Raw genomic sequence first — 18,640 nt, 5'->3', positions numbered from 1 at the left:
GGTTAAAGTTTTTGAAATTTTAATAACTTTCTTAAACTATACTGGATTTCTACCAAACTTGGACAGAAGCTTGTTTATGATCATTAGATAGTATCCAGAAGTAAATTTTGTAAAAATAAAATTCCATTTTTTCCGTATTTTACTTATAAATGGACTTAGTTTTTTTCTGCGGGGAAACATAACATTCACTCTGTGGTTAAAGTTTTTAGAATTTTAATAACTTTCTTAAACTATCCTGGGTTTGTACCAAACTTGGACAGAAGCTTGTTTATAATTATAAGATAGTATCAAGAAGTAAATTTTGTGAAATTGATATTCCATTTTTTCCGTATTTTACTTTTAAATGGACTTAGTTTTTCTGCGGGGAAACATAACATTCACTCTGTGGTTAAAGTTTTTAGAATTTTAATAACTTTCTTAAACTATCCTGGGTTTGTACCTAGCTTGGAAAGAAGCTTGTTTATGATCATAAGATAGATAGTATCCAGAAGTAAATTTTTAAAAAAAAAATCCATTTAAAGGCATTTTTTCCGTATTTTACTTTTAAATGGACTTAGTTTTTCTGCGGGGAAACATTACATTCACTCTGTGGTTAAAGTTTTTAAAATTTTAACATCTTTCTTAAACTATCCTGGGTTTGTACCAAACTTGGACAGAAGCTTATTTATGATCATAAGATAGTATCCAGAAGTAAATGTTGTAAAAAGATAACTCCATTTTTCTGTATTTTACTTTTAAATGGACTTAGATTTTCTGCCAGTTTACATTACATACAGTCTGCAGTTCAAGTTTTCAAAACATTTATTAGATTCATTAACTATCCTAGATTTTTACCAAACTTGGACAGAAGCTTCTTACAATCATAAGATAGTATCAAGAGGAATATTTTTATTGATTTTTTTCCTCACTTCTGTTGAGCCTGCGATTTACAGCAAAAGTAGGCGAGACACTGGGTTCCGCGGAACCCTTACAAATTTTTAAAATCATAAAATATATATCACAAATCTGCATATTTGCCATTTTAAAACAAAAGCTTTCCAAATATGCAAAATATAGTTGTTATCTCAAATCAAATGAAAATTAAAGATATGGATCACAATATAGGATGATTCTTTCAGTTTTTTTATGCCCCACCTACGATAATAGAGTGGCATTATGTTTTCTGGTCTGCATCCGTTTGTTCCTCCGTCCATTCATCTGTCTGTTTGTTCATCTGTCCGTCTGTCCCGCTTCAGGTTAAAGTTTTTTGTCAAGGTAGTTTTTGATGAAGTTGAAGTCCAATCAAATTAAAATTTAGTATACATATTCCCTTTGATATGATTATTCTAATTTAAATGCCAAATTAGAAAATTTATTCCTTATTAACGGTCCACTAAACATAGAAAATGATAGTGGGAATGAGAGTGTGGACACATTCTTGTTGACAGATTATTTTGAACAAGATTTAAATTTGAAGTCATTTTGTCTATCCTAGAATAAGTTGAAAAAAGGCTTACATGACATGCTGTTTCCGCAGTGTGGTGTTGGCTTTATTATATGTATATTACAGTTTGTGATTAGGTCTGTTTAGGGAGAACTACTAGTCAGATGTCAAAAATATTTGGTATGCATTCATTTTAGCATTGACACATCTCATTGGCCCTACTCGCTCAATAATGGTCTATTGACTTTGAATCTTTTGCTTAGTTTATTTGTTTTAGTTTTTGATCAGGTCAGTTTAAAGGGGAACTATTATTGGTAAGTCAATTACTAACGAACTAGCATTGGTTCATCTAACTTTCATGGAGATTATACATATATCTCTGTTTCAACAAATATTTACCTGTTTCCCAGAACTGGTACTTCCAAAGGTCCAGGAACCTGTTTGCTATCATTTAGGTATAAATGATTAGATAAGAAATGATTTGTTCTTTTAAAAAGATTAAAAAAAACTGCTTGAATTGAGGAATTTATCATTGAAAGCAAATGGGGACATAAATTAGTGGTTTGCATATCTTATATTAAGCCTAACTTTCTTTCATTATTTTGTACATATATCAGGCTGTTAGTTGTTTAGTTTTCTCATTTGAATATAGTTTCATATTTGTCATTTCTGGCCTTTCATAGTTGTCAATGCAGCATGGACATACATTGACCTATACTTGTTAAATTCTGTGACATATGGTCTCTTGTTGACTGATTTCTCATTCATTGTCATTAGCACATCTTTTTATTTTAATTTTAAACAAATACATAATGAATTTTTCAGTTTTCCCAAAAAATAAACCCATGCACATACATTCAGCGTTGAAAGCAAATATCCCTGGAGCACCTTATCTGTCATATGAATTCCAAGAAAGGTGTAATGTACAATAAGGATGCAGGCAAGGTCATTTGTGTTGTATTTAGTAGTTGGCCTTGAATTTCACCAAAAGCAGGTCAAATTTTGTTTTTATTTTTATATTAAGATGGCATAGATTTATACAACAAAAATGAATATATTAAAGTTAACATGATCTTTCTTTTCTAAGCATTAGGGATAAATAATTAAGTTATGTTTTGACATTTTATATTTCATTTACACATATGTTGATTTGGTCGCTATGGAATCACAAGGATTAGAATTTGGAAATAAAGCTAACATAATTCTCAGAAAAAGACCACACACAAGACTCTTACTATTGTTCTTTTTCCTTATTATATATCCCCCTTTACTAATTGATATATTTGGTTTAGGTACAGATAGGAACCTGTTGTTACAAAGATTGTATTATTTACAAATATCTATGGAGGTTTTTGGTTGGAAAAAAGATCAAGTGTTATTCTATTGCATTAGATATGGTCAGATTCATGGAACCATGAATTATTTTTTAACAAAAACCCATTGTATTATTTGGGATACTTGCTGAATAAACATGTTTGATTATTTAAAATCTATATTTAGATATACCGGTAATTTAAATAATTAATTGATTGGTTTAAAAACTGAACAACGATTTATCCTTATTTGTTTTAATATAAGGGTTAAGTATGATTTTTCTCTAAGTGTATCCTTGATTTTTGTTCCTGTAGTATTTCTGTGTTTTTTTTTAAATTTTTATATAAAAGTTAGGGGGAACAATGAATGAGAAGTATACACTGATGAGAACAACACAAAAAATAAAGAAAGACATAACTTATAGAAGTCCACAGTCAGGCTGTTATCAATATATATGTTCTCAAGGTTGATCATCAATCTCCCATTCTTGTTGCTCGTTTTGTGCAAACTTGTCATGCACAATATCTATGTTATTATATTTAAAAATATTTTTCTTTTTACGATTAACTTGGTTTTATAAGAAATTAAGAATCCAAGAATCTAAGTTAGTTTTCTTGTGTGAGTTGTTTTACTTTGGGTTTTTTATTTGTCAATTAGATTACAATTTCACAGACAGCAGCAATCAGAGTTAGTGCACAATCCTTTACAAACTTTTGCATTTATTTCTCAGCATTAAACTGTTTAATTTTGTTGTCAGGTTGTTGCCTTCTCTGATATGGGACCCTTTAGTCTTTTACTTTTAGAGTGAAGGTATAGTCTTGCTCTGGGTATTTGCAAAAAATGTTAGTGATTTTTTTTCTATATAGATATGCAAAAAGTAAGTGATTCTCTGAACCAACTTTGAAATTTGAGCCTATATAAACATTTACTTTTTTTTTAATTGTTATTTGGATGGAGCGTTGTCTCATTGGCACTCACACCACAAAAAATGAAATCTAAGCTTTAAATCATTTTTTTTCTTTCAATTATACAAAAACAAATTGTTCTCCATGATACAAAAGGAACAAATTAGACTCTTGTTGTACTTTATGACACAGATAAAAAGATAGAACTTATCTGTGACAAGATTATATTACCAATATTTGAAAAGAAAAAAACAAATGCATAAATCATTAGAAGTACCATTACATCAAAACAGCCATGCATATTATCTGTATATTAGATATACTGGTTCCTGGAACTGCAAATCACAAACATTTCATACTTAAGCAACTATGGTTATTTTATCCTTTCAGTTGTAGAACCATTAATTTTGGCAAGGTAAGAAAGAACATACCAATTACAAATGAACAAAAAATACATATTTTTAAAGATAAAATATTTTCAATAGATAGATGTAACTTTTAGTACCAAATGAAAGTGAAGGACTTTGATTCATGAAAGATCCTTTTTAAATGACCACAAAATTATTTGTGTTGTAATTATTGTCCTAACTCGGCCAGTTTACAAATAAGAGGCAAAAGATAGGTGTATCTCTCAGAAATTGTACCCCAAGGATCCATACTAAAAAAAAGATGGTTCAGATGTAATTTTAGATATTATGATCGCGACACATAACCATATAAAGAAAGTAGGCCAAAAAAATAATTTTCTAATTTTTTATATCAATTGCCTATTTCTTGACCAATTTCTTGGGTTTCTTTAATATGCTCAATCTAACTGTGTAATTAGAATTTGGATTTTGATATCGTTATCAAATTGGACTACATTGAAAACTAAAGAGTCAAAAATTATATTTAATATTTTTTTGTGGAGGAGAAAAACTTAATTCATAATTGGTATACTCGGATAGGCTGAATTTAAATAGTGTATTTAGATTTTAGATAATGTACCATTATATATATAAGCCCAATTTAAAATTATTCAGTTCTCTGACCCATTCAGTGTCAAAATCCTTTTTGAAAATTTTGAAATTTGAAAAAAATTCCTAAGTGTCAGAGAACCTGGAGTTAGCCTTCTATAAACACAAACCATGCTTCAACAAATATAATAAACTTCTGAGTTTTCTCCTATATGGAGCCACATTATAAACCCATCAAAGCACTTGAAGTGTTGTAATTCAATGTTCCTGGAGCACCTAATCTGTCACATGAATTCCAAGAAAATGTATAATGATTTTATTGTGCAATTAGGCTGCAGGCAGGTGCATTTTTTTGTGGATCTAGTTGGCCTTGAATTTCACTAAAGCAAGTCAAATTTGTTATATGTATATATTTAAATGACATAGTTTTACAAAAAAGAATGGGAATAGATTAAAAAATATGAAATATTACGTATTTCTTCTCTAGGAGGTGACAAATAAAGAGTTGATAGATAATTTGAGGTTGACATTTTTCGTTTACTGATTCTTCATATATGTAAATGATTGGTCTCTATGGAATTAATAAGATTAGAAATAAAACTGAAATAATTCTCAGAAAAAGACCACACACAAGACTCTAACAATTGTTTTTTCCCTTATTTTATGTCCCCCTGAACAAATTGATATACATGGTTTTGGTACAGACAGGAACCTGCTGTTACAAGGATTGTATTATTTACAAATATATCTTGATTTTTTTTTGTTTGAAAAAGGATCAAGTGTTATTCTATTGCATTAGATATGGTCCGGTTCATGGAACTATAAATTATTTTTTTAACAAAAACCCATTGTATTTTTTTAAGATAACTGCAGAACAGACATGTTTAATTATTTAAAATCTATATTTAAATATAATGTAAATGACTTATTTGTTGTTTAACAAACAAAAATCAAGATTAATCCTGATTTGTTTTAATTGATTGGTTAAGTAGAATTTTTCTCAAGTGTTTCCTTTTTTTTTCTTTCCTGTGGTATTTTTCATCTTATTTTTTACACAAAAAATGACAATAAGTAGATGTGCAGTATGTATACAATAAGAAGTAAAAACACAAAAATACCGAACTCCGAGGAAAATTCAAAAAGGAAAATCAAAAATCAAAAGGCAAAATCAAAAGTCCAAACACATCAAACGAATGGGTAACAACTGTCATATTCCTGACTTGGTACAGGCATTTTCTAATGTAGAAAATGGTGGATTGAACCTGGTTTTATAGCTAGCTAAACCTCTCACTTATATGACAGTCGCATCAAATTCCATTAAATTGTCAACGATGCATGAACAAAACAAACATACTCAAAGAGTAAAAATGTCAAAATAGGGGTACAACAGTCAATATTGTGTTATCATCTTAATATCTCTACATAAACAACAAATGTAACAAAGAAGCACAAAAAGGCATACATTAATTTAACATTCTCATTTTGCTTTTCTTATACGGCTGAATTTATCTATGTAAAGTCTACCCATAATGATAGAAGGTTTCATTACTGGTTTAAAATGCGCGTTTGAAATTCGCACAGGTAGACATAAAAATAATTTTGTCGTATGACGGCATACATAAATGAAGACTTACGTAAAGTTGATATAACAAAAACAGACTTAACAGTAAAAGTAATAATAATAAATAAAATAATGGTGTGGTTCAAAGTATGACGGGATACATAAGAACAGTTTCACGTCAAATACGGCTGCATTTATCTAGTATGTAAAGTCTACCCATAAATGATAGAAGGTTTTCATTACTGGTGTAAAATAGCGCGTTTGAAATTCGCACAGGTAGACATAAAAAATAATTTTGTCGTATGTCGGCATACATAAATACAGACTCACGTAAAGTAGATATACCAAAAACCAGACTTAACAGTAAAAGTAATAATAATAAATAAAATAATGGTTTGGTTCAAAGTATGACGGGATACATAAGTACAGTTTCACGTCAAATGTATATCATGAAAAACAGACTAAACAGAAAAAGTAGTATTATTGAATAAAATAGTTTTGTCATTCATAGTATTCAAGATCCTTAAGTAAAAGTAATATCAATCAATGAAATAATTTTGCCGTTCAAAGTATGTGGTTTTACATAACCACTGAGTCACTTCAAATGATTATCTAAAAAAGACTTATATAAAAGAATTCTATAATACGTAATTAAGATGATAACAAACGTCAGTACGCAAAATCTATCCTTCAAGACCATCTTGTATTATTTGTGAAGTTGATACGGAATATTTATCAACAAGTTCTGGGTATCTTCCGATAAGGAGGATGAAACACAACAACACATTAAATAAAAAAAAATAAAAAATGAGGCAATGAGACAACTATCCACCAAAGTTCAAATGAAATGGGTGTAGTAGTAGCATAGTCAACCTTACCAATACTAGATTTTTTCATCACTTAATTCTCCCCATTTTTAATTGTGCATTGGAATAACAAAATACATAATTAAAGGAAATATTATTGCACAAAAATAATTTAAGTATTGAAAAGCCTGTGTCAAAATAATGTCAGTACAATTGTATTACCCTGGTACAATAAAAAAAAATAATGAGTAAAAGTATATAAGAAAAATCTATACTGTAGCAAAGACTGACAGTCAGAATATTAGCTGATGCACTTCCAAATTGATTTCATGTAGCATGAATTTCCATTAAAATGCAATCTTGTGCAGTGGCAGATTTAATTTGTTTTATCACAGAATTTCATAGCAGAAAAGAAAATAGATAAAACATAAGTTGTAGATCACTTTACAAAGATGAATTAATACAAATTAAGATGAAATATAATTTAGCAACAACAGTACTAACTTTAAAAATTATCAACAAGTCTTTTGCAAAGCAAATTAAGACAGATATTATTATGCAATTTTTTTTATAATAATGATACCATAAATTTTTTGTTGTGAAATTTAATTTTCATTGAATTCCTTTATTCTGTTTAAGTTCGGTAAAAGTTTGGACCAATTTACAAAAAATGTTTCCTCCTGTTAAGTTTTAAGTTGTAATATATTAGGTATGGTCTGTATCTTTCATTTGCTAGTCCTTTCACGTGTTTCCTCCAACATACATACTGACTATGCTGTTGATAGATGTGACAACCTCAGTCTTTTACTTCTGGAGAAAAAAATAAAGTCTGTTTCTGAACTGTTTGGTGTTGGTGTTTTTTTCTATATAGGTATGCAAAAAGTATGTGAATCTCTGAACCAACTTTGAAATTTGAGCCTATATAAATATGTAACCAAATATGGTTTAAAAAAAAAAGAATAAAAAAAGAAATCTGATAAACTTTTAAATCTCTTTTTTTTTCAATTTTACAAAAACAAATTGTTCTTCAACAGGAAACAAAAGGAACAATTTAGATTGTTGTTGTACCTTATGACACTGATAAGAAGATAGAACCTGCCTGTGACAAGATTATATTACTGGTATTGAAAAAAAACAAATGCATAAATCATTTAATGGTACAAAGACAGGTATATTAATTACTGTAAACCAACTTTCAGGGATACTTTATTCTGTGTTATACATTAACACATCAAGTAAATGTGAAAATCAGGAAAGATAATTCACTAAGAAGTTGAACAGACCTGGCTTTTCATAATCAGTTGCTTTTCCTAGCAGTAATTAATTAGATGGTAAAAAAAATGGTTAAACATGTAAACCCTTAACATGGTTAATGATCATTTTGATTCAATCTAAAATAATGGCAAACATTTTGCTTTTTTGAGGAATGAACTGTATATTTTATTTCAATTCTGTTTTCAAGGAAGCTACTAGTTTCAATACAATATAAAACTGGATTCTGATTGGTTACTAAATAAGCTTAGTGTTATGTCAAGGTACAAGAGCCATTTTGAAAAATTACAGTTATGTAGTCAATAGCTAAAGAGAAGGAAGTCATAAATCTTTAAATTCTGACCTGAAACTAATGTGATTATTAGAAAAAAAATCAAACAAAGGTGCATTGTACACACTTTATTAAATACAATCTTGAAAAAAATGGTTGAAGATTGTTTATGTCATATGATACATGTAACTGCATATTTTAAATGTCTTTGACATTTGCTAATTGGAAGATTTTAATCTTGAAACTACTATTTAAGAAAAAAACTGTATATATCAGTTGACCTTCTGTTTGGTTGATTATACTTTCTTAAACATTTTTTTTTAAAATCAGTTGACCTTCTGTATGTTTGAATATACTTTCTTAAACATTTTTTTTTAAATCAGTTGACCTTCTGTATGGTTGAATATACTTTTTTAACATTTTTTGTTAAAATTATCTGCATAAAATCATTCACCATGGCTCTTTGGAACAATATTTAACCTTCCTGTACTTGTTGGTTATTGACCTGTGTTCTTATTGATAGTATTGAACTGCTTTTGATAAAAATATGCACTTCAAGCAAGGTTCATAAATCCTTTGTTTAAAGTTATCACATTTCTCCCAAGTAAAGTGAGTAATAACTTGCTGGCCAATTTAAATTCCTTGCAGTTTGCATTATAACAAATATGTCAGTCACCTACAGGTTTCAAGAGGGCAATTTTGGTGAAAATTTTATAAGTAGACATAAATGTCGATGAGCTTCTAGGAACACTTATTTTAGTTGCAAAGTATTTTGTCTCAAGAGGCAAACATAAATTTAGGGGGCACAGTAGAATTGATACACTCACTGTTATTGAAGATCTTTCCTTATAAAAAACTTATCAAAGGTACCAGGATTATTATTAAGTATGCCGGATGCACTTTTCGTCTTCATAAGACTCATCAGTGACGCTCATATCAAAATAGTTATAAAGCCAAACAAGTACAAAGTGTTGAAAAGCATTGAAGATCCAAAATTCCAAAAAGTTGTGCTGAATACAGCTAAGGTTATCTAATTCTTGGATAAGAAAATCCTTAGTTTTTCAAAAAATTTAATGTTTTGTAAGCAGAAAATTAAAATATATAGATTTAAGACCACATAATTGATATTCATAAAATTCAGAATTGAAAGTAAATATGTGTTATGACAGTTAACTTTTTTCACTATATTCATAAACTTATAAGGCCACTAGTCCTTTAAGGTCTTTTATCCTGCAATTATAGCAATATATACAAAATTCTCAAAAATTCATTTTCACCTGCATTTAAAAAAATGTTTCATATTTTCCCACTCCTGAATTCCTTTAGCTTTGGAAAGTATGTTCAGTTGATACATTGACTTTTATTAGTAAGAGCAATCTTAATTCCATAATGTAAATACTTCCATGCCACCTTTACAACATTGACTGTAATTAGGGAGAGAAGTTCCCTGAATAAGTAAAGTTAAATTAACTAACAAAATTTATATTTCATTCTTAAACAAATTTTTTTGTTTATTTTACTGATATCTTAAAAATGCATTTGAAAATAAAGGAATTCTGACTTTCGTGAATTCATTGTCTGAAAAAATACTAGATTTTTTGACTCATTAAACAACTTTTGGAAATTCATTGTTCTGTCTTGCTTTTATTTAAAAAAAAAAATTGTAGACTTTTGTTTTAACAATTGGCACAGACCACATGTATTAATTATAGCTATGTATATCAGACCATAAAACCACAATTATTTGATATCCTGAAAATAGACAGGATATACCTTTAGAATTGGTTAAAAAAAAATGCAAACTTAACAATGATCAATAATGAGCCAAGTATTATGTAAGAAAATTTCTAAGAAATTAAAATTAATTTATTGATCTTATGCACAGATTGTCTGATAAGAAACGTTTTATCATTTATTTACGGTTGTAGAAAGTGCTCAATACTCCATGTCTATGTCTATGCTCTCAGGGTGTTTTATTGTCTGAAGTCATCTTGATCAAGTTTAAAAGCATTAACAGAAATGTACCAGGTTAAAGATGCAATACAAAATAAAAAAATAAAAAATATGGAACTCCAAGGTAAATTCAAAAGCTAAATAAAGGCAACAGTAGTATACTGCTGTTCAAAACTCATAAATACATGGACAAAAAACAAAATCGGGGTAAAAAACTAAAACCGAGGGAAACGCATTAAAAAAAAAAGGAGAACAACGACACAACACTGAAATGTAACACACATAGAAACGTACCAAGCATCAGACAAAATCCCATGGAAAAAACACATCAAATGGATTAGAAACAACTGCAATATTCCTGACTAGGAAGTAGGTACACGCATTTCCTTATATAGAAAATGGTCACTTAAACCTTGTTTTATAGCTACCGCATGTAGTTTCACAATTTTTTCACTTTGACATTTATGTATGTCAATGATCAGTTTGTGAGGCTAAATACTCTTTCAAACGTGTCACGGTACTTTTCTTTCCCAAATTCAAGTATTTGGTTTTGATGTTATATTTGTTATTCTCATTGGATTTTGTCTAATGCTTAGTCTGTTTCTGTGTGTGTTACATTTTAATGTTGTGTCGTTGTTTTATGTCTTTCCCTCAGTTTTAGTTTGTTACCCTAATTTTGTTTTTTGTCCACAGATTAACACGTTTTGAACAGCGGTATACTATACTGTTGCCTTTATTTATTCATCTTGGCTTATCCATTGATGCATTTTTATTCTGTTTAGCATTAAAGTAGCAGAGCATGTAACTTTTTCATAAATGTAATATAAAATTGTAGAAACATGGAGTTTCAAATGGGTAGCTTTTCTGAATGCAAATTTTTCCAATGCATGCATGCCTCTAAATGAAATGAAATTTACAGTTATTAAACACAATGTATAGATTTTCATATTATATCATTATGAATATAAAAAAATTATGACTAGGTTAAAACATAATGTTTTACACTGAAATGTAAAATTTGGAAGAGTTAGAGAGTGTCTATCCAACAGTATTTTCATTGAAAATGAAATGTTTCACAATTGTTAATTATTATTGATACTTTTATGCCCTTGTGTCTTTTCATGAAATCTTTTTTGAATAAAATGCTACTAAGAAATTTTATTTATGGTACATACTTGCTGGCAAGATTATGTCTTCAGTTTTCTAAGTAATTCAACATTATTTTGGTTTATTAATTATATGTAATAAGATATTTAAAAGTGGAAGTTATTTGCAATTTAGTGTTTAATAATTTGAACAGCATTGAACTGAAAATAATAATTGTATAACCACGAGAAACAAAGAATATTCTTGCAACTCTAGAATGAATAAAAACTTTTTAAAATGTGTCTGTCTGAAATTATGCCTTTCTGGATTAATTAGCTTCATCATGCACATTCAAACCTAAACTACTATTTAAGAAAAAAAACTATATACATCAGTTGACCTTTTGGTGTGGTTGATTATTCTTTTTTTTTTAATTATCTACATAAAATCCCAGAATCACTATCAAATCTTGCTGTACTTTTTTGGTATATTTTGTTTTTTTATTACATTGAACTAGTGTAGATAACACAAAAACTTCAAGCAAGATTCATAAATCATTTGTCTAATGCTTAGTCTGTTTCTGTGTGTGTTAAATTTTAATGATGTGTTGTTGTTCTCCTCTTATATTTCATGCGCTTCCCTCAGTTTTAGTTTGTTACCACAATTTTGTTTTTTGTCCATATATTTATGAGTTTTGAACAGTGGTATACTACTGTTGCCTTTATTTATCACATTTTATCCCAATTATAGTGAATAATAACTTGCTGGCCATTATAAATTCCATGCAGTTTCCATTATAACGAATATGTCAGTCACTTACAGTTTTCAAGAGGGCAAATTTGGTGAAGATTTTATAAGTAGACATAAATGTAGATGAGCTTCTAGGAACACTTATTTTAGTTACAAAGTAGTTTGTTGTAAAAGCATACATAAATTTACATTTTCTTTAATTAGGTAATAAAGTCCACTGAATAAGTATGATTTACTCAAATAATAAAATAGTTTTATTCATTCTAAAACAATTGCTTTTGTTTAATTTACTGATATCATCAAAATGCATCGGAAAATAATGGACTTTGAATTTTGTGAGTCATTAAACAACTTTTGGGAATTCATTGTACTGTCTTGCCGTTATTTAAAAGAAATGAAAAAAAATGTAGACATTTTTTAACAAATAGAACAGACCACATGTATTAGTTATAGTTATGTATAGCAGACCATAAAACCACAATTATTTGATATCCTGAAAATAGACAGGATATACCTCTAAAATTTAAAAAAAAAGCAAACTTTACAATGATCAATAATGAGCCAAGTATTATGTAAGACAATTTCTTGGAAATTAAAATTAATTTATTGATCTTATGCACATGTTTTCTGATATGGTATGTGTCATCATTTATTTATTGTAGGGGAAAGTGCTCAATACTCCATGTATATGTCTATGCTCTCAGGTGTTTTATTGTCTGAAGTAAACTTTAAAATAAATAACAGAAAAATTTGCAAGTAAACCTTAGGAAAACCTCAGGTTGAAGATGCAAAAGTTGTTATGCATTTTTCACATTGTCCCTAACTGTAGATGAACAGTTTGAAAGGATAACACTTTATCATCCTTGGTTAATCCCTCATATGTAAACTTTTGTGTGTATAAGTGTAAAAGTAGCAGTGTTTGTAACTGTTTTGTGAATATTAAAAAGATATAGAAAATAAAAGTTTCAAATGTATAAAGCTTTTCCTAATGCAAATTTTTCAATCAATGCCTTGGACTGGAATGAAATTTTCAGTTATAAAGCACCATGTAAAATTTTGCAAATAATATTATAATATCAAAAAGTAACTTATAACTTAATTTGTTAAAACATAATTTTTTACACAAAATGTAAAATTTTTAAGAGTTAAAGAATTCTTCAACAGTATTCTTTGAAAATGAAGTATTTCACTATCATTATTGATATGTATATGCCCTGATGTCTCTTTCATTGAATCAATTATGAATAAAAAAGAGCTTCTAAGGAATTTAAAATCTTGTAAAATTAAAATTACAACAGTGATGGTTTTAATCGTCCATGACTACCTATGTTGAATTTGATAAAAGATGGTTTTAAAGTGTTGCAACAGCAGTGGCTTCCATGTAAAATTTTGACATCATAAAACAAAATATCTGACACCACAATGGAAAAGTGATCAGTGTATGAAGTCAAAAGTTCAAGTGGGACAGATTCTCGTATCGAGCAAGCCAGGAATAAATTATTCAAATGTCCAATTTAAACTAGTTATGGGCTTATAGCTGTCTTACAGAATTGAACAATTATATAGGTAACTGTAGTGTACTGTTTTATAATACAGATGTCTCCAGATGTTAGCTATCAAAAAACATATTGGGGGTGAAGGTCAACTGAAAGACTGAAATAATGTATTCATGTTGTTTATCTTTCATTTTCAGGCAATAAGAGTGTTTTTCTTGGTGAGGGACTTATCATTAACTTTGTTACAAGAGATAGAAGGTCAGCTACCCCTAACCAAAGAAGATTCCTGCATTAAAGTATCAGACATTTTAGATCTCAGTAAGTACTGTTAGTTATTTGGTGTTATGCTTTATATGACATTAGCCTTATATTATTGACCTATAATAACCTTTTCATATGCTATGTTGGAGCCATGGATTGTCAAAGCCAACTCTATTTGGAAAACATGGGAAATGTGTGAAATTGATAATGCAGACTTCAATGGTGACAAGTTTACATTTTGAAATCATAAAAGAATCATTCTCAAATATATAAATCATATACTGTTCAATTCCTGATAAAAGCTTGCCCCCACAAGTTCTGCACTTTCCTTGTTTTCTATAAAAACTGTGCTCTGATGTTCAACAGCTTAAAACATCCTTAAAACAAGACTGCCAGACGATCGATTCAGAACAATCTCAAACTAATCAAACTGTCACCTGTGCTTTGTAGTTGTCTTCTCAAATATATATGTTGGAAAAAAAATATGCTTTAAGTTCATCTTTACTTTTTCAAAGTACTATTCAACAAAAGCAAAGTTGTTGAAAAAAAATAGTTATAAAAGTATAAATTTTAATTGTTTTTTGGTCATTTTCCTAATAAAGCATGTTATAAATGTCTGTAGTGTCTAGTTAAAAGGATATTTCATGACATATCATAAAAAGTAAGTAAAACAAAATACCTATTCATGGTGTTTAAGATCTTTTTTCACCCAATCTTGGGAAGGAGGAGGGTATATTGAACAATTCAGTTCTAATAAAATCTTGCAGACATGAAAATAATATGTGATACTTCATTGTATTTACAAAATTCTATCCATTGGCATTTGTTGATTTTAAAGTTTGATAGTTGATATTTTTTTCACCCCTTATTAATGTATATATTGAGAGAAGGTCATCTTTTGAATGCAATGAAATTGATATTTCTTTGAAAATTTTCATATCTGTATTTTTTTGTTTGAATTAACTTTGTATTGAGAAGGTTTGCCTTGAACTTAAAGTTTAAAAATAAGTGTGCTGTAAGATAAGATATGTTTATCTATCAAGTTCAATCAAGATAAGAGGATATGATCTTTACAAACAAACCAAACGTGAAAAATTACATTTCTAAGAAATGCAGTTTTAAGGAAAAAAAGTTTTGTTTGTAAAGAGCTTACTTGTTTAAATACACTAACAAGGTCACAAGGAAATAAAATATGTACATATTAAGTCATTGTATATTTTTGCCACTTCCTTTTTTTAAATTTCAAAAGATCCTAATGGAAATTCTCATAAAAATGTTTAAAGAAAAGGTAATTTCCCCTATTTTTCAGTATTGGTTTATCAAGAAATCTTTCAGCAGTTTCATTAGTATCATGTAGCTAAAAAAATCAATTAACAGGATATCTAGTATCTTGTAATGAAAAAATCAAATGACAGTAGATCATTAAGACTGGTTTTCTAAATAATAGTTGTGTTGCAATCCCCCAAAATTTTGATAAGTAACGGTTGACACAATCTTAAAATAAAACTGTAGATTCTATAATGTGTTTTGTGCCAATTTTGTGGATTTGGAAGATTTACACAACTATAGTTTAAGTATATCATGACTTTGAATATGCAACTTAGTATATATAATTATTTTATATCCACGAAATCAGATATCCAAAAAATATTAATTCATGAAAATTTAAACCAATTAAGGAGGTAGACCTAGGTTAAGAGAAATAACTCTTAAAATCATCAGTACGTTCGTGTCAACCATTTTCATAAATATATTCTAAGCTTCTAGGTTACATAGATTTATTTCCAATCTGTTTCAGGTAAATGCTTAAAATACAATGATGATACTTGACTTTTACAAACGCATAACTGATTTTAAGAGTTATCTCCCTGAACCAAGGTCTTTCCCCTTAAAATAAACGTATCCATGGTTTGTTAGATTTTTCTTAAATGTGTGTATCTTGAAAAATATTTTAGAAGTAAAAAGCACTGTAAGGTTCTAAATTTTACAACTTTGCACTGTTGTTAAGGAAATTATTCTTCATTGAATGAAGCAAAACATAAGAAGTTAGGACTTTTTCCTTGAGAACAATTAATCATTGTCCCCAAAAACTAAGAATAGAAAAATTAAGTCTTTAATCTTTAATTCTTTTAATATGTGCCATGAAATAGTACAAACACTTGTTCATTTTGCAATATATGAAAGTTTTTAGGAAACAAATTAAAATAAGTGAACAACTTGTTTCCGGATCCTATTATTTCTTCAACTTATTTCTTCAATTAATAAGATATGTCATGTATATTTACCATATGAAAGAGATTTAGAAAATTGTAAGCAATTGTATTTACAAGAATAATTTTTTTATTCTTTGGATTAAAAAATGTTATGTTTGCAACATATAAGAATGGTTTTAAAAAATGTATGCAATGTATTGTGAAGTGTAAAACTCTGTCTAGGTTTTCATTATTCTAATTTTGTGATTAAAAAAAATTGAGGATTACCATCAAATTTTTATGGGGAAAATTCAAAAAGAATAATAGGAAAAAAAGTTATTAATAAAAGGTAATAATTCTTGTGTGTGCCAGTGGTAGATGAGAACATTTTATAGAACTTGGTCTATTTGTTGACCTTTTTGTCGCTTTTTAAGTGCATATTTTGGAACAAAAAATGTTTCTTATAGATATTGATAACATTTACAGTTCTAAGTAAGTCGATTTGTTGACCTTTAAGAAACTTTTTATGTGTGAGTCCAGATTTGGGAACATAAAATTAGTTCATTTTATTAACTGATAGTTTATATGCACATATCTCCTTAACTAGGAGGGATATAGTTCATATACTGTTTTACCTGGAATTAAGTAATGTATGTTGACAAATTTCCAGGTATTAGCATTATCCATGTATGGTGTTTGCTTGACAACAGATTAAAAACTTGTTCGTGTAATTAAACTCAGTATATGAAATGTACATTTATTTGTCTTAGTTTGACAGAGAACTAATTTACTTGATAGAAAAAAGCATTCTTTAGTTGCTCTGTTTATGAGTGACGTTTAAGCAATACTTCTTACTTTAAAAAAAATAATTTTGGACTTCAATATTTATTTGTTATCCCAACAGCAAATTGATCAATAAAAAATTAACTTTATACATGAAATTATATAAGTAATGTAAGATTTACACCTAACTTAATTATCATAATTATTATGGACTAGTTTAGTTTCATTGATATATATTTTTTGGTTGAAGGAAGATTTACTATTTAGATGGTACCTTGTTTCCTGTTTTACTTATTTGACTCTATAAAAATAACTTTTTTAAATGTATACAATCCAGTATTGGAATTTATGCCTTTTCCTTAACAATGAAAGCAACACAAATTGTTATTCTAGGAATATGAATGAATCAACAAAAATTGACAAGTTTGTGTCATTGGATTCCTGTATGTTTCATTAGAAATAGGAAACTGCTATAGAAGATATGATAGAAAATTAAAATCATTTAGATGTACATGTACAATTTTTATCTGCACCAGATGTGCATTTCAACAAATAATGTCTTTTCAGTGACACTACAAACCAAATAAATATGGAAATCCAATACCTAATATAAGCTTTAAAGAGCAGAAATAAATCAAATGATATGATATAGCCAAGCCTGGGCAAGTTAACAAAGCTTTGCGTAAGGAAGATACCATCCTAATTTCAAATGATTTCCTAAGTTTTGTCTTCTGTGAACAAGGAAATATTCACAGCAGTTTTATTATCATGATATCCGCAGTAAGAGTTATTATACAGATATAAAACTAATGTTTCATAGGAAATGAATTTGTAGGGCTTAAACTGTACATAAAATAATTACCAATCTGAAATCACAAATTTTAATTCATTCTGCAAATTGTAAATATAAGAGAACATTTCCATGTTTCTATAGATGGTGGTAGATCTGTTGAAGATTTGCCACATTGTAACTCTCTTTAGTTATGAATGGTACCAGGATTATAATTTAGTATGCCAGATGCACGTTTCGTCTAAATAAGACTCATCAGTGACACTCATATCAAAATAGTTATAAACCAAACAAATACAAGTTGAAGAGCATTGAGGATCCAAAATTCCAAACAGTTGTGCCAAATGTGGCTAAGATAATCTATGCCTGGGAAAAGAAAATCCTTAGTTTTTCAAAAAATTCAAAGTTTGAAAACAGGAAGTTTATATAAATGACCACATAATTGATATTCATGTCAACACTGAAGTGCTGACTATTGGGCTGGTGATACCCTCGGGGACGAAACGTCCACCAGCAGAGGCATTCAAAAACAGCTGAAAATGTTTCAGTCTTAGCAAAGCCAGTTCCTACTAACCACTTATGTTTACTACATCAACAAAAGCAATTGGATAGTGGGTCTGTCTACAGATACACTTAAAGTGTTTCAATATCAAGAAAAGTTTGAAACTCTTCCGCAAACTGAAGATAACCCCTTCTTGTGCGACTTTTTTTTTGAATATTTTTAAGCAACTACAAATAGTACTGTCTAATATTAAACTGTAGCACATGACCCTGCTAAGGAATAATTGTAAATAATCTTAAATTATATCAATTTAAATTAA

General features: G+C 28.7%; 1 protein-coding gene and 1 long non-coding RNA gene across 3 annotated transcripts in view; one reads left to right on the top strand and one right to left on the bottom strand.

Annotated features, from left to right (window-relative positions):
• LOC134725011 (protein CLEC16A-like) overlaps nucleotides 1-18,640 on the top strand; it is a 91,121-nt gene that overhangs the window by 46,864 nt on the left and 25,617 nt on the right. For both annotated transcript variants that reach the window (XM_063588466.1, XM_063588465.1), the window contains exon 19: nucleotides 13,991-14,111. In XM_063588466.1, the coding sequence (XP_063444536.1) occupies nucleotides 13,991-14,111 (121 nt within the window). The remainder of the gene's footprint in view (nucleotides 1-13,990; nucleotides 14,112-18,640) is intronic.
• The window catches only part of LOC134725013 (uncharacterized), a 209,250-nt gene continuing 198,246 nt past the window's right edge, over nucleotides 7,637-18,640 (bottom strand). Inside the window, exon 19 of the long non-coding RNA XR_010108508.1 lies at nucleotides 7,637-7,775. This is a non-coding gene — a long non-coding RNA (uncharacterized LOC134725013). The remainder of the gene's footprint in view (nucleotides 7,776-18,640) is intronic.

This window comes from Mytilus trossulus, chromosome 7 (assembly GCF_036588685.1).
Source record: "Mytilus trossulus isolate FHL-02 chromosome 7, PNRI_Mtr1.1.1.hap1, whole genome shotgun sequence".
Taxonomy (NCBI): Eukaryota; Metazoa; Mollusca; class Bivalvia; order Mytilida; family Mytilidae; genus Mytilus; species Mytilus trossulus.
The sequence above is the reverse complement of the archived record's forward strand: the minus strand, read 5'-3'. Positions and strand labels throughout refer to the sequence as shown.